Source organism: Malaclemys terrapin, chromosome 2, assembly GCF_027887155.1.
Source record: "Malaclemys terrapin pileata isolate rMalTer1 chromosome 2, rMalTer1.hap1, whole genome shotgun sequence".
Lineage (NCBI taxonomy): Eukaryota > Metazoa > Chordata > Testudines > Emydidae > Malaclemys > Malaclemys terrapin.
In genome coordinates, this window is record NC_071506.1 from 59627213 (window position 1) to 59652421 (window position 25209).

Sequence of the window (25209 nt, forward strand, 5' to 3'; positions counted from 1 at the left end):
TTAAGAAGCTTCATTTAAAGTTAAATTAAAATGCAGAGCCCCCCGGATCGGTCGCCAGGACCCGGGCAGTGTGAGTGCCACTGAAAATCAGCTCACGTGCCACCTTTGGCATGCGTGCCATAGGTTGCCTACCCCTGGCCTAGTGCATACTAACCTGCAACTTGGGAAACCCAGGTTTAATTCTGTTTCCTATCACAGACTTCCTTATGACCTTGAGTTAGTCCAGGGGTAGGCAACCTATGGCACGCGTGCCAAAGGCGGCACGTGAGCTGATTTATAATCAGCAGGGATAATTGATCCAACAAGACAGTTCACTAACTGATAATAATGAGTCCTCTCAAATGTCAAAGACAATGCTTCTAGGTAGATTTAGCAAATGAATTTCTTCTTTGAGCAAGATTGGGGAAAACCAAGGAAAGAAAAATAACTTTTTCATTACCACAGAGTTTACATATCCACTAGGAAAACAATGTTCAGCACAGTGAGGGGTCTGCACTATAAAAATAATGCCAGCACACTGAAAATAAATGACCAGCATAGTGACTATCTGAGTCTAGCAAAACCCTGTTCAATATTTGTAATGCGCATAACAGCCAAACTCCCCCTCCTCCCCCACCCCGTGAAAACAGATGGTTCATTCAACTTTATTTTAAGAATTCTATTTTCACTGAAACGCAGCTGGATCCACACACTAATGAAAGTAATATGTCTGGCTCAAACTTCCATGCTCAGATATAATACCCTTTCATTGTGAAATCACATAACATTCATTTAAGTCTGTGTTGAGGGAATCTATTAGTGTATTTTGGATAAAATTTAAAAGATCAGTAGAAGAATTTTTGGCATCAAAACCTTTCTACTGACAAAAGTTCTATGTGTGTAGTAAACATACTACAGTCTGACATTTTGAATGATTATTGAAGAAATAGTATAGATCATTCACATTAAAATGCAAAAAACTATATGAAGAGAGATGAATAACCTGGATTTGTCTCCTTCTATTCTACATGTGTTCAGAGTACACATAACCCTGATCCTCACCTTTCTTTATCAGCCAAGGATATTGAAGAAGCAATAGTAAAGAACTGGGATGTCACCTGAAGCCCTCAGATTTCCTTGACCATTGTTAAATGGAAGATGAAGAAAAAAGCATTTCTGCATACTGCTGTTATTTGGATGTCCAGGAGCAGCAATTAATCCAAAAGGTCCCCAAGGCTTTGACAAGTAGTGCAAAAATAATTAGAGTAGCCGTGTACATTGCTAGCCAAGTATACTCCTCAAACAAAATGGAAGCTTCCACAATGGCAAGAGTCCAGTTGACCCATGTAGCCTTGGTAGGCTCTGTATTGCAAAAGTGCCAGGGCTGAAGATTTGCCACCCTGTGAAAGGCCCAATGCAAAAATGACCCAGACAACATTTGCCAACTTTATTAAATCCACTCCTGCTTACTCACTCAGAAATGTGTGTCAAGGAGGACACACCCTGCAGAACTTTTCCAGACTGCAAACCCTAATTTATTTTACTCAGCCCAACTACCTAGCACCTCTTGTTGTGAGAAATCATCGTATTTCACAGAAAAGATCATCTGCAACTGGAATGGCCTCAAGAGCCACTAAGAACGACAAAACAAAACTAGGGCTAGAAATAACATCCTCCTTCTAAGAATCTGGACCGTTCACAGTAGTACTAGTCATGGAGGCACTAATGGCAACCAAGGCCACCACCTGTTACTCTGTCCCCTACTCCTCCTGGATGGTGAAAAACAGCACAGAATATGTGGGACCCCTACTAATAACAGCCAACACCTCCTTTGCCAAGGGGAATCTATCCCTCACCCAAAAACATGCACTAGTCAGACCAATACTAAAGGAGCCATTGCTCAACAGAGGAGACACCACAAAGTATTGCCTAGTGTCAAACTTTTTAGAGAAGCTAGCTACTTATAGTCCACAATGCCATGTGTCAGCTACCAGTGTTCTGTGTCCCCTCAGTCACATTTGTGGCAAGGTATAGAGACTGCTCTTAAAGCTCTGGCAGAAGACTTGCTCCTATCCATAGTCATAGGAAGAACACCCATACTCAAACTAGAAGGAAAAGGGACACACTTCAAAGAATTTATTTCAGACTGGAAATAATAAGGTATACATTTTTAACTCTGAGAGTAATTAACCACTAGAACAAATTTACCAAGGGTCTTGGTGGATTCTCCATCACTGACAATCAAGATTGGATGTTTTTCTAAAAGATATACTCTGGGAATTATTTTGGGGAAATTCTTTGGCCTGTGTAATACTAGATGATCACAATGGTCTCTTCTGGCCTTGGAATCAATGAATCTATGAACTTGCCTTCTCAGTATCATCTGGGGATGATTCATTCCCTCCTACAGTTAAAGGTGCTAACATCTGGTCACTGTGGAGTGGTTTGTATACAGCAGTGAAGTGGTCAACCACTTCCAACCTAACCAGCAGGTTTTCCCTAAATCTAGCTAACTACTACTTTTGATTTAGTTGAGGACTTGGTCTGAAAGTTTCTCCTCCTGTATCCATGTACTGTGTCCCTGCATTCAAGAGATGCCCAGCTGGTAGAGTGGGACTTGGGCACAAAACCCTGCATTGCTACACATGATAGAGATTGTGAGAAGACAGCCTCATAAAGGCAGGTCCAGGTGAAAACTGAGTGGAATCCCACCTGGATTTCAGCCTATCCCAGGTTCAGGAAATCCCTATGATGTAGCACAAGTGGGTTCTAGTTGTGCTGCAGGTCCAACAAACAGTCATACAGTACACTCACAACGGCTGGTCTGGTCATGTTGTGGTTCTGCCAGGACTTGCTTCTCAGCCTTCTGCTGCTTGAGGCACTGCTCACCATGATGGGGGGCAGCCAGGCCAACCCTGAGTGGCTCTGTGACCCTGTGTGTCAGGTCGCAACTCCACTCACTCAATTTTGAGCTCCCTAGGTATTTTAGCGGTTGGGAGCAGGGAGCCAGGCCAGGACTTTGATGGAGAAGTCAGTCAAAATTCAAAGATCTTATTGGATAGCACTTCAGAGGGCTGGACTCATCAATTAGATGTCACAATGTTGATGACATCATCTGTCTTGGATGTTCTATCAGGGCCAGTCCCTGCCCCTTAGGTGACAATGTCAGGCTGGGCAATGGATAGAGACAGGGAGGCATAGCAGATAAATGGGGATTACCATTAAAGCATATGGCCTCCCACAAGGTAAGTACAGCGAGAGCATCTTGAAGGGACTTAAAAGGGGCTAGTAGAGATGACCATCAGTTCTCCTGGGCTCACTCTCTCTTTCTTTGTGTAGAGGAAAGAAGAGGCTCGAGGACCTCCCTGATCCCAAATTGATCAATGGGCCATTATCAGAGATAATGCAGAATTCTGATCTGGATTTAGATTTCTAACACCCCAAAAGGACAGACTGTTGGTTCTGGAGTTTTGATTCAGCTCTTTATTGACATGGAGCTAATGAATTTTTATAGGCAAACCCAGGTTCAGATTCAAAATCCCTGTTAAATTCAGGAGTGATGGGGTCCATGTCTCTGGTGAGTGAGGCATGGAACTCTAGAGAAAATAGGTGATGTGGGGACTGAATAAACCTAGAAAATTGGAAAAAGACAGACCTTGGGTGGAGGGTCCCTTGTTCCATTTACCCTCACATTCAGGGGTCATTTTTTCATATCTCAAATGTCTTGGCCCAAAATTTTTCTGAAAAGAATAAAACCGTGGCCCTTGTGAGTGTTTCTGGTCCCACTGCCCATGACTTTATGACATCCCTCTAAAGGGAACAGGAAATAACTGCTGTAAAGGAACTAATAAGGACTCAGTTCTACTTGGAGTTGATGGGGATGTGCAAAAAGACTAGAATATTGGTCTGGGGAGAAATCAGCTGAAATGCAGCAATGTCCTCAGGCAGGAGCAATTTTAAGAGGGTGCTACAATGGCAACGGTAGCCTTGGGATATCCCACTGGGAAAGATACCATTGCCATCTCTCCCATCCAGGGCTCAGAATGGTGAAGGGACAAGCACAGTCAATACTCCAGAAGAGCTTAGTACTTTAATAAAAATAATGTATTTTTCTACATTTCTATCTGTGCATAAGCATCCTGTGTGTGCTTGTTTGTGTGTATATGTACACAGAGACAGAGAGATCGAGAGATCAGAGCCCCTCAGCCAAGCCCAACAGACCTGACAGGGACACAGCGCAGCGAATGTGTTTTGCTCTGACACCACAATGCAAAGATCAGATGGAATTTTATTGCTTGTCTCTCTTGTTTTATTTAGTTCATGAGCTCTTCAAATGGTCAGCTGCAGGGATCAGGAAGGATTTTTTCTCCTTCTGAAACACAATTGGCCAGATCCAGATTTTATGTGTTTTATTGCCTTCCTCTGAAACAGCAGGTACTGTTCACAGCTGGAGGCAGCACAGCAGACGAGGTGGACTGATGCTCTGAGGTGATTCAGGTAATCTTTGTTCCCAGATGCTTGGCTGGCTGGTTCTTGCTCACATGCTCAGGGTCAAACTGGTTGCCAGATTTGGGGATTTTTTGCCCAGGTCAGATTAGCAGAGACTTTGGGGGTTTCCTGCTTTCCTCCGCAGCACTGAGCAGGATCACTTGTAAGGATCATCTGGACATATCCATCTTACTCAGTTCCCTGCCATTTCAGGGCCTTCAGGCATTGGTGGCCCCTCAGTCTCTCCTGTTCATCTTCCACGGCACACAACAGGTATTTGGCTTGATTTGGTCCAATAAAAATCCATGTGGAGAGATTCAGAAGTAAGTTGTCTGTTATCTCCCATTCCCCTCTGTTCTTCATGTCCTCCCACCTAACCAAGCCTTCTGTGCCTTACTCCATTGCATTTAATTCTCTTCCTCTTTCTCCACCACTCTGCCTGGATGCCAGCAGGGGGCAGTGGTGGAAGGCATTGAGACCACAGGAAAGAGTCTTCCTGCTCTCAATTCTCATGTTGGTGACACTGCAGCCTCTCACTACCAGGAGGAACAATTACAGGAAAATCCTATTTAGTCCTTGCACCCCAGGGCAGGAGCATGTTCCATTGCTCTGTGGGGACAGTGCATGCACAGTCTGGTTGGCTGTGGTGGAACTGAGCATACTCAGACTATGTGCAAAGTGAGCATGTGCAAATTGATTTTTCAGAGGGTTATAACTTGGCCAAATTTAGGTGGTTTTTCACAGGGATGGCAAAAAGCACATCCCTAACCCAAAGGCCACACCTCTGCCAAATTTCAACTCCCTACTCCAAAGCAGTGAGGTGATAGAGCTTCCCTATGAAATAGCTGTAAAAACGTTTTTAACATAGGCAAAACAATGTATTTTTCCCTAACCTCCATCTGCGACATGGCTGAAACATTTTTTCTAAAATTTTCCAAAAATTGAAAAATTGGCTTGAGGAAGACACCCAACATGGACAATATCAGCCTGAACAGTTAGGGTTTGGAAAAGTTATAAGCAATTGAAATCAAGGTCTTATAATGGAAAGTGTTAGGCAACTTTACCTATAGTTACACCTATAACACTTGGCAAGCAATCAGGTAAGGCCTGATCCAACTCTCATTATATTTATTCTGAGTTGGATTGGATTGGATAAGACCTATACTGCTGAAATATGGGCACTATAAGTACTTAGATGGGTTTAATCTGGAGAAATGTCACTTCCATGTTTGAAGGGGGAAAAAAATATTTTCAGGAATATGTAATAGTCGTCTGTCCCCTTTAAGTCAGAGGGAGAGGAAGAGTGGGGCCTGTGCCAGTCAACCCTGTTCCAAGGTATGGCAATTTTAAGAATCAATGTTCCACTGTGGGCTTGTCTATGTGCAGAAGTAAGTGCCCAGTAAGTTAGGGTGTGAATTTAAAGAACACTAGCTAATCCGCACTAACTCCCCTTGTGGACACTCTTACTGTGCACTTAAGAGTGCACTCAGGCAGGTTAGCTTAGTAGACTTCCAAAGTGTATTATGCTAATGAGTACAAAGCCACTCTTCATAGCCACACAGGGAGTTTGTGCAAAGTAGCTAGTGTGTACCAGGTACTGCAGGCTTTTTCTCTACGTAGACTAGCCCTGAGGATCAACAGGCCAAGTTGAGAATGAAGTATAGGTGCCAGAGTCAAGTGACAGCCTCCTGACCATTACAAAGGCAGTGTTGCCAACTTGCATGGTTTTCTGAGAGTAGGGGGTTCTTAAAACCCCTAACTGCTGCAATTGTGTTATTACCTCAGCTTTCAATTTCTAAGAAACCTCTAGCCCTCATTGCTGCAGAGAAGAAACCTGAAAACATGAACTCTAGTCTCCAACAACAGAAGGCAAATAAAAAGAACTCTACATTTATTGCTTTTCTTTAATCTCATGACTTTTTGGTGCCTGACTACAATTTTTGAATGCTTTGTGTTGGTAATATACAAAGGACTAATCTTGGCACAGATGGGGGAGAGCCTAGAGTGAGGTGAGACCTGCAGGGAGGTCCCCAAAGGTAGAATCAGAACCTTGGTGGACTGGAGAAACCTGCCAGAAGTGAGAAAAAGGCCCAGAAAGGAGATCTACAGATATCTTCCTCCAAGAGTGAAGACGTTTTAACCCAGAATTGAGGTCAGAAATACCCAAGGAAAAAGACTCTCCAGGGAGGCCAGGTTGGTACCTAGGAAGAGGCCCTGAGAAGGAAAGAAAGCAAGTTTGGCTTTGAATTATGGGACAGATACCCTAGTTGTTTAGGGTTCACAGAGGTAGGAACCCTTAGTAGAAGGTAGGACTGGGTCCCCCCATGCTACTACCCTGTGAAGGACTTCACCCTTCGACGTTAAGTACTGACAAACCAGTTTTGTGTTAATCAGAAAAGAATGTTCAAAATAACAACAAATACAAACATAAATAACCTTGAAAATATGTACATATGTTGAAATAAAATATATTTACCATGGTGGATAATGCCATTCTCTAACAACGCTTGGCCAAGATGAACACCTTCTTCAGATTTGTGTATTTCTCCAGTTTCCAGTAACCAGGACACAAACTCACTAGGTTAAAAAACAAAACAAAACCACACACATACAAAACAATTCCAATATTTTTAAGGCTTTAACTCTAGAAAGCAATACTGTACAATATTCCACACACTATTCATTTAGCAGACTGCAATGAGCAGTATTCATACTGACATAACACTCTTCAACATATTCTGCATAACAGAATTATTTCCAACATATTCTCATTTTCCACTTGTATTTGTTATACGCAGAGCTGGTAGTCACTCCTATTAAGGTTGAGGGATACTTCCCATTATAAGACCGTGTTTTCAGTTACTTACAACTTTGCCAAACTTTAACTGTCAGGCTGAAATTTTCCATGCTGGGTGTCTGCCACAAGATGCATTTTTCTAGAAAATTTCAGCCAAAACAGTTCAGCTGCTTCTGACAACAAGATTAAAGGAAAAATACATTGTCTTGCCCATGGTGTTTTTTTTCTGAGACCCTTTAAATGTCTCTCGTCTTTAGAGCAGGGACTTGAAATTTGGCAGAGGGCAGATGTCCTTTGTGTGATGGATGTGTTTTTTGACATCTCTGGGAAAATCCACCCAAATTTGGCCAAGTTATAAGTATATAAATATCTCAGTTTGTATATGCCCAGTAGAGACTTGCTCAGTGACAATGGAAGTTTTAGCTGCAACACTCTATCATGCTCCAGCCTCGGATGCAGGGGTCAGAGCAGGACTCTCTCTGCAATTGCAGCTCTGGGCTCTGTAGGCCATGGTGGGGCTGGGGCATCAGAATTGAGAGACTGAAGATTCTCTCTCCTGGGTTCTTAGTGACCATCCTGCTGAGCCGGCGCAGTGTGGATGAGGAAATTTCCTAAATCAAATGCAAAGGGGACAAGATAGATTGGGAAAAAGAGTCTGGGAGTGGGAGTGAGATCCTGGAGGCTGGTGGGGAGAGGTTGGGACTGGCTGGACAAGGAAATGGGACTCAGAACCAGTGGAGCAGGGGAAAGGAGGTGATGGGAGGGAGACATCTGTAGGAAAGCAGATGAGAAGGCCCAGGAGCTACTGTGGACCAGAAACATGGGCAGGGGCAGAGTAAGCAACTGGACATGAGAGGGGAGGGGAGAGATAGATCAGTTAAGAATCTAGGTGCGGGAGAAGACAAGAAATCAGGGCTGGGAACAGATAAGCAAGGAGACTAGGACTGGGATGAGAAGCCTGAGGAGTGGATACTGGACTAGCAAGGTAAAAGGAATAGGACTAGGATGAGAAGCCAAGGTGGAGAAGACACATGATTGGGATGGATACAGGCCAAAAGAGGCTGTGCCCACAAGAGCACATTCCCCTGCAGAAACTGGAATGGAACCGAAGTCTGCTGAGTCTCATCATTCCTTTGCTGTCAGCAAATATCTGTGAAATCCACTGGCAAAGTATATGTCTTATCTTTCTCTAGTTATCTGGAGGATGTCAACTTACTATCATTATCAGTCACTCCATTAGGTCAAGTGGCAGAAGTCTATGTGGTAAACTTAACGTTTCCAACCCTGCTGATATTGAATGTGGGTGTCAATGTGATGCCACATGATGGAATACATGTTTTATTAGTTACCTAGGAAATTACACACCCACAAAATACTATATTAAAAGAGGATTACTGAGATTGCAAAGTCAAGCACTCAAAATTTAGGAAGTGACAGAATTAAGGTTGCCCATGTAACTTTAATTCACCACCTTTGTGTGTCTGGATTATAATACAGGCTTTTAATACGTAGTAATTCTTCCACTCTACTCTGCGCTGGTTAGGCCTCAACTGGAGTATTGTGTCCAGTTCTGGGCACTGCATTTCAAGAAAGATGTGGAGAAATTGGAGAGGGTCCAGAGAAGAGCAACAAGAATGATTAAAGGTCTTGAGAACATGACCTATGAAGGAAGGCTGAAAGAATTGGGTTTGTTTAGTTTGGAAAAGAGAAGACTGAGAGGGGACATGATAGCAGTTTTCAGGTATCTAAAAGGGTGTCACATAAGGAGGAGGGAGAAAACTTGTTCACCTTAGCCTCTAAGGATAGAACAAGAAGCAATGGGCTTAAACTGCAGCAAGGGAGGTTTAGGTTGGACATTAGGAAAAAGTTCCTAACTGTCAGGGTGGTTAAACACTGGAATAAACTGCCTAGGGAGGTTGTGGAATCTCCATCTCTGGAGATATTTAAGAGTAGCTTAGATAAATGTCTATCAGGGATGGTCTAGACAGTATTTGGTCCTGCCATGGAGACAGGGGACTGGACTCGATGACTTCTCGAGGTCCCTTCCAGTCCTAGAATCTATGAATCTATGAATACGTAATCACATACTATTTCTAACACAGGACCCCTAACTTATTCAGTTCACAGCATGGCCTGCTCTGGGGATCAATCAGGGCTGTCTGTGAAGGAGTCTCTCATCTGTAGGATTGTTGTGATAATTGCGTCTAATTGTGAGCTCAACCGTGAAAAGTGATGGTAAGTTTATAAAAGGTGACAATAACCTATAACAACAAATGTTAAAGGGGGAAAAGTATGAAAAGTGAGACAGAAAGACTGAACTAGTCCAGAATGAAAAGGCCTACTAATATACACCTCTACCTCGATATAATGCTGTCCTCGGGAGCCAAAAAATCTTACCGCGTTATAGGTGAAACCACGTTATATCGAACTTGCTTTGATCCACCGGAATGCACAGCCCCACCCCCCCGGAGCACTGCTTTACCACGTTATATCCGAATTCGTGTTATATTGGGGTAGAGGTGTAACTCGAGGACTGTGTAAAGATTATGCTTGGTAAAAGAGAAAACTGTGGAACGAGAAATCAATGAACCAAAATTAGTGTGTCGGAATTAAGACCTAATTGATGAATAAAATAATGAGGGGATTGACTATTCCACCCCTCACTCCCCTTTTTCGGTCCCTAAAGAAAGAGACTTTGAGAGAAAATATGGCTACTGGAGCAAGCTTCATCATCAAGGCTGCGAGCCCACATTCTCCTGGGACCCCGGGGGCCTTCATCATTCTGATCCTGAGGGATGTCCAGACCAGACTGGGTGACAGGGACACAGATGACACTTCCAAATCCACCAGCTCTAGCTGAATCCCAAACGCCGCCTGGGATGTGAGATTTTGTTCGCCACCTTAGTGTCCTTTTGTTTCCCTATCTTATTTCTTCTCTTTCCTTTCTCTCTCTTTCTTCTTCTTTCTAATAAGAGTCTAGCTTAGCCAGCCAAGACTCTATATTTTGCAACACTGCTGTAAACCTGTGACTTGAAAGTGCCAGCTAAAAGCAATGCCCTAAACACCCCAATTCTGGTACAAGTTTGCCAGGTCTCCAAGAGGCTGATAACACTGTGTGTGGGCCTGTGTTTTTCCAGCACTGAAGCTGCAAGTGAAACTCAACATCAGAAACAGAAGCTGCATTTTCTACTTTTGCTATTCTTTTCTTTCCTTTTGTGTGTGTATTTGCCTTGTTTTGTCTTCTGGGAAATGGGATCGGACCTTAACAACAAGAGCAACAGCAGCAGCTTCAGCCCATCTCAACTAAAAATTCTTCTCTCCCCCTCCCCCCCCAAAAGGACAGTTATTAACATCTTTAATACCATTTAAGAGACTGTTAAAGAAGGGGTTCTTTTTCTTCTAAAGACTCTCTGGAGCTCTAGAAAGAAAGGGAATAAGGGCTGTTAGACTGAAAGCCTTACTTAATATTTTAGATTTCAAATGCTTTAAATGTTTTTCCTTCTCTTCTGTATCTTTAAAAAAGGGATTTTTAATGGTGTGTTTACCAAATTGCAAACCTTGTTTAACACTGTTTAATGCTGGACAGGGACTGGGTTATGTTAGCACTTTTAACTCTTTGGATCCATATACTCCATTTCAATTAATACAAGAGGACCTCTGCCCCATTTGTGCAAGAAACTGGAAAGTATGTAGTGAATGAGGCAGGGACTGCAAGAAGAGAAAGAATTGTTTCATGGTTTAGACTGTTAGATGCAGCCCTGGAGAATTGGATTCTATCCCTGCCTCTGCCACAGACTTCTAGTGTGATGCTAGTAAATTCACTTAACCCAAACTTTTCATAGGTGATCACTAGTTGTATGTTCCTAATTTTCTGTGTGCCCAACTTGAGACCCCAGGTTCTGAGCTGTAGACAGGGCCGGCTCCAGGCACCAACCCACCAAGCATGTGCTTGGGTCGGCACTTGGAGGGGGGCGGTGCTCCGGCCCGAGAGCAGGACCACGACTGGGCTCTCCGCCCTCCCCCCGGCGCTCTGGCCAAGTCCTCACAAGTCAATGGGAGTTGTGCTTTGAACATAAAGTGGTATATAATGCCAAGTATTCTGAAAACTCAGGTCTCAGTTGTCCTAAATTGGGCAACCAGAATTAGCAGAAACTTTTGACTTTAATTATCTCTCTATACCTCAGTTCTCCATCTCTAAAATGGGGATAGTAGCTCCCCCTCACCTTACAGGGGTATTGTGAAACTAAATTAGTTCATGTTTGCAAAGTACACAGAGATACTATTGTGATGATCATAAAAAAGCACAGGAGAAAATTAATAATTCTGTCTTCACTGCAGGGTTTGAATAGTGTGCAGTAAATAATGCCTGGAACCACACACTGAAGAACAAGGAGAAAATAAAATAGTGTTTAACTGCTCATTAAATGAACACTGTCCATCCTGTGCAATGATTGAGGCAAGGGTTCTGGGGATAAAATATGTAACGTATGTAATCGTGTCATTGTATCATAATTCTTACGCACAAGGGAAGAGTTAGTTAAGATTGCCTGGGAAACTAATTCTAGCATTTCCTAACTTTTGAGTGCTTGACTTTACAACCTTAATAATCTTTTTTAAATGTATTTTTGTGTCTAATATATTATTTACTTAGTTGGCACATATATCAAACACACTTGCATACACACAACATATATGGTGAAGATATCCAGGTGATAAGTTGCACCAACCTTACAATAAATAAAATTCACAATTTACCATACATCTTTGGCTACCTCACCTGCACACTGCCCATTAATCCATCTCTTGTGGGACTGCTTCTAATTTTCTAAACCTCTGAACAATCTCCATGTCTTTTTTAAACCTACATCCTAGACAAATTCCCCCAAATATGGAATTTTCTCCCAACATTACATTGACCCCTTGCAGAGGACAGGCAATACTGATTACTAGTCCAGTGAAAGGTTTAAGGTCCCATACCTGATCACCTCGCACAGCTAGAAATAAGAACTTTATACCGCTGGAAAGTTAGGAAAGGGCAACTCATGTCCACCCTGGAACCCATCACTTGCTTCTATCCAAAGAGGATCCTGATATCAGACCTTCAAGAAAAGCTATTTTCAGTCAGTTTTAGAATTTTTTATGGCTTCATATGTCCCTGTACAATTGGTTTCATGGTAACCTGGTTTTACTGGTGGAGGGATGCAAATAGCATCAAAATGTTTTACAATGCGGTATTTCTAAAATAGTTTTCCTGTAACCTTAAAACATGGTGTGATGGCATAAAATGTGGTATAAAAAGTTCATCAGCACTTGTTTGGGATCATCTGCATAGCTCACGTATGTTGTCGCCACTTCTGATTAAAGCTACTATCCCAATCTTATCAATAGAAACTTTCTATCAGACCGTCATGTTCTCTCTCTCCCTCTTTCTGTATATATAGTATGGAGGTGTTGATACTGCTCTGTACTTCAGATTGAACTGCAATTTGCACTTAATGCAAGACTAAAATCCCTGTTTCACACACTAATAATAGAGTCTAATCTCCACATTTGGCATATAATTGCACAAGTTATAGTTCTAAAATATTATTCCTTGTTGAAGCCTAAACCCTGTCATGTACTGGTCTACTCTACCACTTTAGTAAATCATGTATTTTAAAAAAATGTTATTCTCCTATATTTATTATACCACAAAACTAACTTTGATGTCCTTCACCATTGACTGTTTTCCATCATGCAACAAATAAAAATGGGCACGAGCTATTAACATCAGCCTGCTGGTAGCTTTTAAGATTCAGACAGTTAATTGCTATACTAAATAGGAATTTAAACCAGAGTTTCCTTGGGTGTGTTTCTTTATAACAGTAAGTAACAGCATCAATAAGAACAAACATTTTAGATACATTACTGCAACAATAGTGCATATTTAATGGTTTTTCAAAACAGACAAATGATATTCTCAATCATAGCAAGTAATATAGTGATATTGAAACCTCTCTATCAAATAAATAAGTATGAATAATTTTCCTGGTCCTAAATATATGGCCCTAAACAATCTTAGACTGTGCACCCAAAATTTAAAGGCCCACAATTAGAGGCCAGTTTTGAATATTTTGGACCAAGTGATTTACATCAAAGAGCATTATGTTCTTATTCCATGCCAACTACATTATGAATCAGGAGGGATGGAGTGAAATGCTAGCCTCATTGACGTCAATTGGAGTTTTGCCACTGATTTCAACTGGAGCCAGGATTTCACCCATATGCTTTAATTTTGGTTATTACACTCACTAGCTGAGTGACTTTGGTAAAGTCATTTATCATCTCCAAGCTTTCGTCTTCTCTTCTGTAAAATAGGGACAATGTTAAATACTTACATCACTAAGTACTTGTGTGGAAGCACTAAGTGATGTCTGTAAATGTTTCATAAGTGCTAATTTTTCTTAGGATTAGTGGAGGATGAAGGCTGGAACAGAACTTTGCATCATGGGCTTATTATACCATCTGCGTCATATGGCATTCTTAAGAGGCTCACCTCAAACAGGAGTGGACTTTTTAAGGTCCTTAAAACCAACATGCAGGGCTCCTAATAAACAAACAATAAGTTCTTGAAAGGCATAAGACTGACAGCTAAAACAATTTTGAGGTTCTGAGGCCAAGCCATTCTGAAATTATAATAAATCAAATAAGTTAGGAAAATGTTCCAAGTTCAAAAAGTGACACCACTTCATCTGATATACACTTATACACATTGGAGGTATAAGTGTATATCAGATGAAGTGGTGTCACTTTTACATCTATCTTCCAGAAATGTTCTACCTTGGAATAAAATTATACCTGTGAAATTTCAGGCAGATTGATTTAAATTTTGGTTAATTTAGGGAATGGAAGAAAATTGGGCCTATAATAGGAAGTTTCTTTCAACCTTAATTATAGATAATACTATACAAGATTTAAAACATGTTTCTAGCTGCTTAAAATCCAAATGATAAAAATGCATACCATACCTTCCCAGAAAACATTTGGGGAAAGTAGTTAGTTTTCTTTTCCTGTCTTTGATTAGGTTCCCTTGTTTGCACATCATTTTGTAGAGTTTCTCTCCCTGCTCAGAGATCATCACCCAAGTGTCTTGTTCCATACCCAATTTTAAACCTGCCAACAAAATCCAAAAAGCTTTTGTATTTATAAAACATTTCCCAGCTATCACCATTATCTTTCAAATTTTAGATATAAGTAACAAATATAAAAAATAAATATTTAAGTGTATAAAAGCAGAGTCATAACTGGACACATTAAATTATCTTTATTAGTACATAGATGCTAATATTAATATGAATAACAAATCCCCGTAAAAGTAAACAATAAAATATTCCAAAAATATCTGAGAATATATTAGAATGTTATTTATAAACTCCCTACAGTGAAGTGACAATCAATGAAAGTTCCTGACAGCATATATTTATTCTCTCTTACATTGATATCACAGTAGGAAATATTAGTGTTGTGCTTTTCATTGGTTTCAAATGGGGGGGAAGGAGTATTTTCCCCTCCCCCATGTTTGAGAAAAGCTTTTTCCATTTTTCAACTTTTATTGTGTTATAAAAAAATAATTCGTATTTATGCTTTATCTTATATAATATTATATATATAAGATATTATATTATATAATTTGTACTTATGCTTGTACTACTGTTTTACCTTTTTAAAGCTCTGCACAAAGACTAATTAATCCTCACACGTACCCTTCACTGTAGAAAGGCAAGTTTAGTTCATCCTATTCTACAAATGGAAATTAATGTTTGAATTTTTATTCACTTCGCAGTTTTTACAAAAAAAATATACATGCTTTTCAGTTTGTTAACTTTTTCCTCATTTTTTTGTGTTTTTCTTATGCGACTACTATTACTTCTTTTGAGTAAAAGATAGCCTTATTGTTGTTCAGAACATATTTTCCTTGAACTACATGATGTATTGACCACCCATGAAGACCTGTGCCCCCAGAAAGTATTGGAAATCACAGCTAAGTTTCTTTCTCTATAAATGGTTCTGAACTCTGCAAAAATTGTACAATGTGGAATTTTTGGTATGTATTTTATAGAAACATACTCTCAATTTATCTGAGTTTTTTCAGATTTTATCAGTTTTAAAAACTGGAAATCTTCTGTATGAGTAGTAGGTTATTTTTTTTAATCTGCAATATAAACAAAACAAAGATAATAGTGGCATTAGTTGGAAAAAAGCTGATAAAATATAGCATTTAACATCGATACAGAAATGTTTCTCACTAAACATTCACCTGATGCTGATAATCCAGACAAATGGATTAACCAATACAAGTATGTTCACTCCTGGGGAAAAACAACTTAACCAGTATACTGCCCTTAGAATATATGGGTCAAATGGCATCCTGATGCATTACACTCACATCACTTGCCTTCATTTTTTAAAATAAAGGATAAATGCACAACATCATAAATATTGTATGAGAATATGCTCCTATTAAGTTAATAAAGACAGTTTAAATGTATCTTCCTGCATTCCCTAGGTGATTGCATAAAAGCCAACAAACTGTATTACAATCCTTTTTATATAAAATCTCCTTATACAGTTGGAGTTTCCATTACACCAGAAACATAGTGATATAAAATGGTCCTGGTCCATAGCTCAAGTTAGAAGATTAATAGCTACAATAAACCCAATACTTCAGCTATAGCATTCTTTTCCATTTTGCTCAGTAGCATTTACCTTGATTTCAGGAACCAATATAGGTTGAATTTCTCTCAATATCTTTCACAAAGCTGGTTTTGATTTAGCATTTCAGCTTATTTATTTGGGAAAGATTGCCATAGCAAGAAAAAGGTGTCTTTTTTGTTTAGATAAGGAGTTGAAAGGGATCCACATCCCAGGAGATCAACATTCTCTGTGTTCAGTTTCTTTCTCCTCCTAGTTGGTCCAAGTCTTTTTCCTATAATCATTATCTGTACTATAAGAGTTTCTCCACAGGTCAATTTCATGTTGGATTTCCTGGTTGTGTGTCAATTAGTTCCTTCTGCAAAGGAAAGCATTTCCTCATAACCTCCTTATCTGGGCAAAACCTCTAAGGAAGTCAATGGGAGCATTGCCTAAGTAAGGCATTTAAGAAGCCAGGCTTATTCTAAATTGAGCTGTTAGACAACACACTGATAGACTGGAGTTATAGCAGTTCAATAGCACAACTTGTGATGGAAAGATAAAGCAACCAGGTCTCTTTCATTATTGGATTTAGAATTGTAACAAGTTGCTTAAAGGTAAAAGTAAAAGAGCTTGAAAAAGTTTAGCTACAATCCATGACGTTTACATCCTACAGTTGCTAGAGGGACTATAGAAAAGCATATACTACAATTTTTCAAATTATGACTACTATGATCCTAATTAAATGAATTGTGCCTCTCCCCTTTTTGATTTTTAGAAAGTTATGTGCGTGCAAACTTCATCTGAATTGCACACACATCAAACAGAAAAATTTGGTTTCATGTCTAATTAAGTAAACATAGAATTAAAGCATCTTTTTATTCGTGGTGAATGGGAAATTGTTTACAGTTACTTTTAGCGTATTTGAATTCTGTAAAGATGTTTGTTTGGTTCATGAGTCATCCGACATCCTGCTTGTAATTAAGTTGATGCATCCTGCCACATAAGAGGTGTTTATACAGATGTTTTGGAAATTGTCTGGGTAGGAGGAGATAGAGCAAGTTTATGAGTTGTCAGAAGATAAACATTTAAGGAACAGATTGTTAGATTCTGTGCTGGGACCCAATATGACTGTTGCCCCAGTCTCTCTTTATCTCTTCATCTGCCATTCCATCCCCTTCCCCTTTCTCTTTCTATTTACTTCCTCCTTATATCGTAGTTATATCTTCAGTGGCAAAAGTACTGCTATTAACCATTAGTTGAGAGAAACTGAAGACATGACAATATGGACCCACATTGTAAAGTTCCATTCTGAAATCCAAAGTTCTGGAGTGTTCAAATCTTGCGTTTTCATTTCATAGAATCATAGAATCTCAGGGTTTGAAGGGACCTCAGGAGGTCATCTATTCCAACCCCCTGCTTAAAACAGGACCAATCCCCAATTTGGCCCAGTGAAGCCTGCATAGGGATCTGAACATCATCAGGCACCTCTCTACTGGAAGCAACTCAACAGCAAAATTTTATAGCACCAAGATGGGTAATAAAAACTGACAGCATATCAACATGAAACACTTTTCAAATGGCCTCACTTTTCATGTGTGAACTACAGATGTCAGTCAGGAGCCAGAGCAAATCAAGATAGATAGTACCCAGGTTGTCTGGCCTGATTGGCTGAAACCTCTCTGACCAAGTTGCATGAAAGGCCCTAAACCAAAAGCAGATGGATTTCTTTCTTGTTTTATGCACCTGGGTTTCTCCCTTGTTTCCTCACTCACCCTTTCAAATGTTGAGTACTTCGAGGTTTAAGCCCCTTCACCATTATTTATTATTAGTACTTCTACATATTTATTATTAGTACTTCTATATATTAGTGCCTAGATTCTCCAGTGGAGATCGGGGTGCTTGGTGCTGTATAAACCTATGATAAGAGATAGTCCCTGCCCTGAAGATCTTACAACCCAAATAGAAAAGGCAGATAAAGGATGGAAGAAAGAACATATTATTATCATCATTTTACATATGGGGAACTCAGGCACAGAGTGATTAAGTGACTTGCTCAAGGTCACACAGAAAATCTGCGATAGAGACATGAAATGAAGCCAAATCTCTTGAGCCCTAGACCAATGCCCCAATGACAAGGCCGTGCTTCCTTTCATCATCAAGACTCCATAACTTGTTACTTCCTATAATATGTTTGCTGGCAGCTGAAGTTAGTGATATGTAAGTTGGTGCTGTGTTGTCTCTCATCGGCTTAGTTTTCTATTCTGCACTGTGTTCTCCGTGAATACCTGGGATTATGGCCACTTTTGAAATCAGGTTTACATTTTGTCTAAGGTTCTTCCACCCACATTTAGCTTTTTAGGAATGATTTTGCCTAAAATGTGGATTTTCACCTTCTTCCACTTGGGGTGTGATATGGATGTAGGGGTGGTGTCATACTTCATACTTGTATTTCTGGTGTAACTTTTCGGGAGTGGGGGAAATGTACATGTTCTGGTTTTATGCTTCAGAAGATAGTCTTTGCTGCAAATCAGGATCATGAAGAACTGATGTATCAAATTACTCTGCCTTCCCAGTGATAATGGTGGGCCACTAAGTGAGGCTAATCACATTTATTAGCATTTTGGGGGTATAAGCTGTCATTTGCATTACCTGGAGGGTGGCTCATCTGCATGAAGGCCCAATACAGCCAGCTGGCTCATTTCAAAAGCATAGGTAGCTCGTCCCAGGATGGCATCAGTAAATACAGACACATTAGCAGATATTATGGGGCAGATCCTCAGATGGTATAAATTGTCATAGCTCAACTGGCCTCAATGGTACTAGCTGAAGATCTGCCCCAGGGACTATAAGCTTCAGACCAAGGCAGCTGTCAGATTCCCATAATTCACACGTCTCCAAATTGTGTGGGTGTGCCCCCCTAGGGAGAGGAGACACATGTTCAGGGGGGCGCAGCTGATCCCTAGGCAAGCCCCCACAGGGAACGGGGAGGGAGCACCGCCCAGCTCCATTCCCGGCCCAGGCTGCCGGCCCTGGCTACCAGCCCCATGCCCGGAGCGCCGCACCCCGTACACTGGTTGCTGGCCCCACGCCCGGGGCCCCAGCTGCCAGCCCTATGCCCGGGGCCCAGCAGAGGCTCTGCTCCCGGCCACACCGCCATCTGTGGCCCCAGCCTTGGCTCCCTTACTCCTGTCCACCCCCCCCCCCAGTCCCAGCTCAGGGGAGAGGGGGTGCAGACCGTGGTAAGAGGGGGCACGAGGTAAAATGTTTGGAGACCACTGCAACAATAGCATCAGTTACCAGTACACATGGCTGGAGTCACATTCAGCAATGATGTCCTTCCTGGTTGAAATTTGGTTTGTGTGTTTCAAGTTGTTATTACATCAGTGCTTCACAGACAATTTGACCCAACATCATGGGCCTGCCCTATCTGGAGCTTGCCACTTGGCTGTACTTTTAATGAAAATACAAATGTAACATGGTCTGCCAGAAATGAAATGCAATGTAAAGTTTATTCACCTACCTTTCCTTCTCTCTCTCTCTTTTAGAATAGCTTCCAGCCATTCTTGCTTCTCTTCAGAAGTTTTTGCCATGCATACAAACCATTTGTTCTTTGCTGTGTTGTGGATTTTCCAGCCATTAACAACAATGTGGCCACTGCTATGATAGTCAGCTGGAAATAGATAATGGAGAGAAATCTCTCAGAGTAGCATGAAATGAATTAAAATATGACTGTTTTTTATTAGACTCCCCACCATAATTCCTTAGCTTTTCCTGTAACAAACAGAAGAACAAGGAATTTAAAGTATTGTTTTTCTAATTTTGACAATCAAAATCCACACAGATTGTAAGCTATGTTGTATTTCCATGTATTGTATTCCCTGCTGAAGAAGCCTTCAGTGAATTTAGTGTTTTTGAATAGTGTTAGATTGACAGCCTTGGAGCTTGAATTTCTCTATATAATCACAGATGATCTATTATTTGTAGCTTTCCCACATTACACGACCAGAGTGCCTTGACCTAAGGCTGCGGGTTTGTCACAGAGATCATGGAAGTCACGGATTCCGTGACTTTCCATCACCTCTGTGACCTCTGCAGCGGCCAGTGCACCTGGCTCAAGGGCAGCTCAGGCAGCCCCTGCACCAGTCACACCGGATGCTGCTGGGGCAGTCTCAGGCCATCTCCTCCCCACCCCAGCAGCAGGTTGGTTGTAGGAGGGGGTAGGAGGTTGGGGCACAGGACAGGGTGAGGCGGGCTCAGGGCAGCACTTACCTGTGGGGTTCCCCGGAAGCAGCCACATCCCCTGCTCAGCTGCTAAGTGGAGGCGTGGCCAGGCAGCTCTGCATGCTGCCTCTGCCCAGAGCCCTGGCTTCACAGCTCCTATTGGCTGGGAACCATGGCCAATGGGAGCTGCAAGGGCAGTGCCTGGAGGCGGAGACAGCCACGCCTCTGCCTAGCAGCTGAGCAAGGTGGATGTCACCACTTTCGGGGAGCCCCCCAGGTAAGCACCACCCAGAGCCTGCCTCACCCCATCCCATGCCCCAGCCCCCTGCCTCCTCCCACACCCAAACTCTGCTGCTGCTGAGGGGGGAGGTGCGGAGCCAGGTAGGGAGCCTGCCAGCCCCCGCCACACATCGCCCCACCCCCAGCACCAGTGGGCGTTCCGGGCCATGCGCCAATGCCCACCCACCCCCCCAACCCTCGGGTCGCCCTCCTTCACACACAAGTTCTAGTCAGGGGTACATAGTAAAAGTCATGGACAGGTCACGGGTGTGAATTTTTGTTTACTGCCTCTTACCTGCCTGTGACTTTTACTAAAAATACCCGTGACTAGAACGTAGCCTTACCTATAACCACCCATTCTTCCAAATACAGAAATGTCAGCATTAGCACATATGTATAGTATGCTTTTGTTTTCAAATATCTTGAATTTTCAAATCTATTAACTTTACCATATTCTATCTTATGAACAAGCTTTATGCATTTTATTATTCATTAATGTTACTTCTGTTTTAGTTACAACATGTCTTGAAAATTTTGATGTTAGTACTTTCATCTATGAATCTTATCTGGAAATCTGCTAAATAAGCAATCTTTCACACCCAAAGTAGTGTCCTTGTCTACAATGAACATCCTTCAACAGAATTATCTGCCTTTCCTTTGGGCAGAAATATTTGCAAAACCCAAGTGACAACAAAAATCATTTTATGAACAATATAAATTAAAACTTGAATTAACTACCACTGTGCAATAAAAAAAGATCTAAGGTCAACAGTATCTCCATCACTAACTTTCTTTAAGAGGCAGGAAAATCCAAAGGCCAGCCAGAAACCATCCTAATAACTTCAGAGCTTTATACTTTGCAAATCCTTTTTCATAATTCAGCCCAGTTTTGTATAATGAGATGGGATTTTCCAAAACTGAAACCTTTGCCGAAATGCTTGCTGAGATTTATCATAAATCTCAGCAGACATGCTGGTATCCTTTCAATAACTCTGTATTTTAATAAGATGGAATGCAGCCAAGTATTGTATACATAAGCTGGGAAACATCAGTAACTGTCAGAATGTATTGTTCAGAGAATCAGGAAACTGATGTCTAAATATTCAGCTGAAGACTTGTTCTGGTGCTCAAAAGTGTATACGAGAGAGTGTAAGTGTGTGAGAAGGAGAAATTTACAGTAATTTTTATATTATATTTATTATACTATTTACAATTTTTTCTATGGCACTTATTACTGTAATATGTGAACACCTAACAAACAAACACTGATATATTTATCCTCACAACAACTATGTTAGGAAGGGAAATACTATTATCTCCACATTATTTACGCACCTAACTTACATTGATTTCAGTGGAATTTAGGAGCCTAAATACCTTTGAGGATCTGGGCCTAAGTGACTAGCCCAAGGTCACACAAGATGTCCATTGCAGAGCTTGAAAAAGAATCTAGATCTTCAGACTACCAGACCAGTTCCATAATCACAAGATAATACTTCCATATTTTATGTGCTGTTATTACAGTGGGAACTGGCAGCAGCTCCTATATTTAGGTTGCCTAAAATTTTTATTACAGGAGATTGCTGAAACCTTTTTCTGAGAAACTCTAACATCTCCATTGTTTGCAGCAGGTCTTTGAAATTTGGTGTGTGGAAAGCTCTTGGGTCCAAGGAGTGCACTTGCACTGTCCTATGTATTGCCACTCAAGTTTTGATGAGTTATAAACTCTTGAAAAACACCACTTCCCTTCTTTTGTGTTATTCTGTCACTTGCATGCCTCAGGAAAAGTTTGGCAGCATATCAAAATAATAACTCAACATGAACATTCTAAGGCTGGGACCATGTTGTTGCCAAAGCATCAGCATCAGCACACACTGCACTGGGAAAGCCTGGGAGCTGCTACAGCAACTGTAGCATGGGAGGCAAGGTAGGAAAACCAGGCCAGGCCCCTTCCACAGCCATCCGCAGACTCAGCACATGGTCCTAGGAACCCATCTATTCCTTTCTGGGAACACATGAGGTGGGAACTCTCCTATCTCCCAGAGAGGAGGGGAACGAAAGACAGCCTGACGTAACCAGGCTTCCTCTGATCGGTGCCAGCAGCCCATCCCCTCCACTGGGATAACAACCTTCTAACGCTAACGTAGTTAGCCCTGCAGCTCAAGTGGTAGCAGTCGGGCAGTGCCAAAGTTCTGGGGTTCAAGCCCTGTTGATTATGAACAACAGGGACTTGTTGCAGTTGCATGTATTAGCATTTGTTTTTCTCCTTTTTCCTTTTTAAAAAAAAAAAAAAAAAAAAAACTAGGACATTCTATAAAAATATTTTAAATAAAAATATGTAGGTTGCAAAATCATCAAAAAGCACACAAAAACTAGTAAATGACAGATACAGAGTTGCTCATACAATCTTAATTCAGCTCTTTGTGCACATGAATTATGGCACAGTTTTTAGTTACATGATCATAATGCTGGTTTTTTCCAGTCTCATTCAGTGTATGTAATGGATGCACAGGGGAGAGAATTAAGATTGCGCAGCAATAGCAAATCTGGCATTTCCTAACTTTTGAGTGCTTGACTTTACAACCTAAATAATGTTTTTTAACATAGCTTGTTTTGTATGTAATTATAAATATACTTTTTATATAACATTTATACAACTGAATTTAAAAAAAACCCAGATAAACATTACCATGAAAATAATGTCTTTTCTGTTCTAATAAATACAATAAGAAAAACAACACTATGCCTCCTGATGCTTGAAACAAAATGAATAGCTTCCACAAATTGTAATGCTCAGCCAAGGCCTGGCTTCATCAAGAAAAATAGCTTTTAGGAAAGACATTGTTAATTTCCCCAGGCACATCATTTGCATTATAATATATCATACACATAAACCCCTCTTTTCCCAACCATTTGCTTCTGCTAACCAACAATGAGGGACATAACAGCATTTTTCTATGTCTGTCAATCAACATACTCCCCTAACAACTCTCTCGATTACTCACTCCTGCAGAATCCTCAAGTACAACAATGGAGTCAATAAAGGTATATCAGTTTACACCAGTTGAGAATCTGACCCAATGATTTTAAGAAAAAAAGGTTGTCCATTAAAGGCTTGCACACCAAAAAACTGCACATCAAAAGATCTGGAAACACCACTCAGCCTCCATCTGTCTTTATTGTTATTAATATTTATAAAAAGAGCAGTACATTTGTGTGACGTTTTACAGAAATTCAAAGGCAAGAGCCATGACCCACATAGCTCACAATCTAAATTAAATTAAACACTGGACAAAATGATGGCAACAGATAATTAAGGGGAAGAAAATAATATAATTCCAAATAGGAATATGCAAAACAAATGTGAATGAAGCTTGAAATAATAGATCAGTAAATTTAGCAATAAGACAGGGCAAAAGAAAAGAAGCAGATAGCACTAGGTTAAACATCAGCTGTATCATGAATTAAGTGGGTTATAAAGGAGGCATTTGAATGGACACAGGGAAACGGAGATCACACACATTGGAGCAGCGTGAAAAAAGGCATGATGATGCAAGTGGGAGAGAGAGATGAAAGGAGCAGCAAGGTAAGAAGCTATGGTGCAGCATAGGTTGTAGGGAGAGCTGTATGTAGAAAAAAGGTGTTGGCAAGGGGACAGTTGTACAGGGACCTGAAAATGAAGTTGAAGCATTTTAACATCATACAGAGAATCAGTGAAGCAACATAAGGAGGGGTGACACGGCAAAAGCAGCAGAAAAGGAAGAGTATTTTAGCATTCTGTACAGATCGATGGGGTAGGAGGAGAGTCAAGGATGCAGGAAGAGAGGAGGTTACAGTAATCCAGGTAAGAGAACCAAAACTTAAATGTAGGCTTTAGCAGCAGTGAAAAGGGGAAGCACTGGATTTTAGTAAAGCTTCAGAAGAAGAAGTGACAAGATTAAATAATAAATCAGGATGTGAGGACAGAAAGAAAGGAAAGAGTGAAAGATAACCCCCAAGGCTTTTAAGTGACTGATGGGATAATAGCATTTTCTTGGGACGGGGGAAGAGAAATGAGAGAGAGGGAAACTATATAGGAGTAAAGATGAAATGTTGATAGGCTTGAAGAATCATTATGATAACCAGGACAAGACAATGAAAGGTGAGGAAGGATGTGAGCCTGAACACAGTGGAAGAGATTAGGAATTGAGAAGTGTGATGGGGCAGGTCAGCAATATATTTATGGTATGAGAGATCATGGGAGCAAATGAGATCACCCAGGGGTTAGATGTCAGGTGAAGAAAATGAAACAACTATCGCCAAAACTATAGCAAACACAAGAGAGAAAGGGGAGGAGAAGGAACAAGAGGGTTCACTAAAGACTACATTGAAGGAGTGGTCAGCAAGGTTGGAGGATAGCCAAGAAAAGATGAGAGACACAAAAACCCAGAGATGAAAGGGTACCACGTTATAAGTTGTGGGTTGAGAGGCCAAAGATTATAGAAATATCAAGAATAATGGGTAAGGAGATATCGCCCTTCGACTGGATGAGGAAGAGGTCATTAGCGTCTTCTGTGAGGTAAGTTTCAATGGCACAAAAAGGGTGGAAGCCGACTGAAAAAGAAAATGGAGGAGCACTGGGAATAGACAGCATGTTCAAACACCTTGAAGATGAAGAGCAGGGAAAAGGAACAAAAGTTAGAGAAGGAAGCAGGACTGAAAACCCTCCTTCTGACTTGCTATGAAGATAATTATCATCCTGTAATCTTGAAAAAAATGAAAAGCAACCAACT

General features: G+C 40.9%; 1 protein-coding gene across 2 annotated transcripts in view; it reads right to left on the minus strand.

The window, feature by feature from the left end:
* Positions 1-25209, minus strand: part of PREX2 (phosphatidylinositol-3,4,5-trisphosphate dependent Rac exchange factor 2) — a 280651-nt gene that overhangs the window by 152748 nt on the left and 102694 nt on the right. For both annotated transcript variants that reach the window (XM_054020338.1, XM_054020337.1), the window contains exons 9-11: positions 19458-19607; positions 14272-14416; positions 6944-7044 (exon numbers count right to left, since the gene is read on the minus strand). In XM_054020338.1, coding sequence (XP_053876313.1) covers positions 6944-7044; positions 14272-14416; positions 19458-19607 — 396 coding nt within the window. The remainder of the gene's footprint in view (positions 1-6943; positions 7045-14271; positions 14417-19457; positions 19608-25209) is intronic.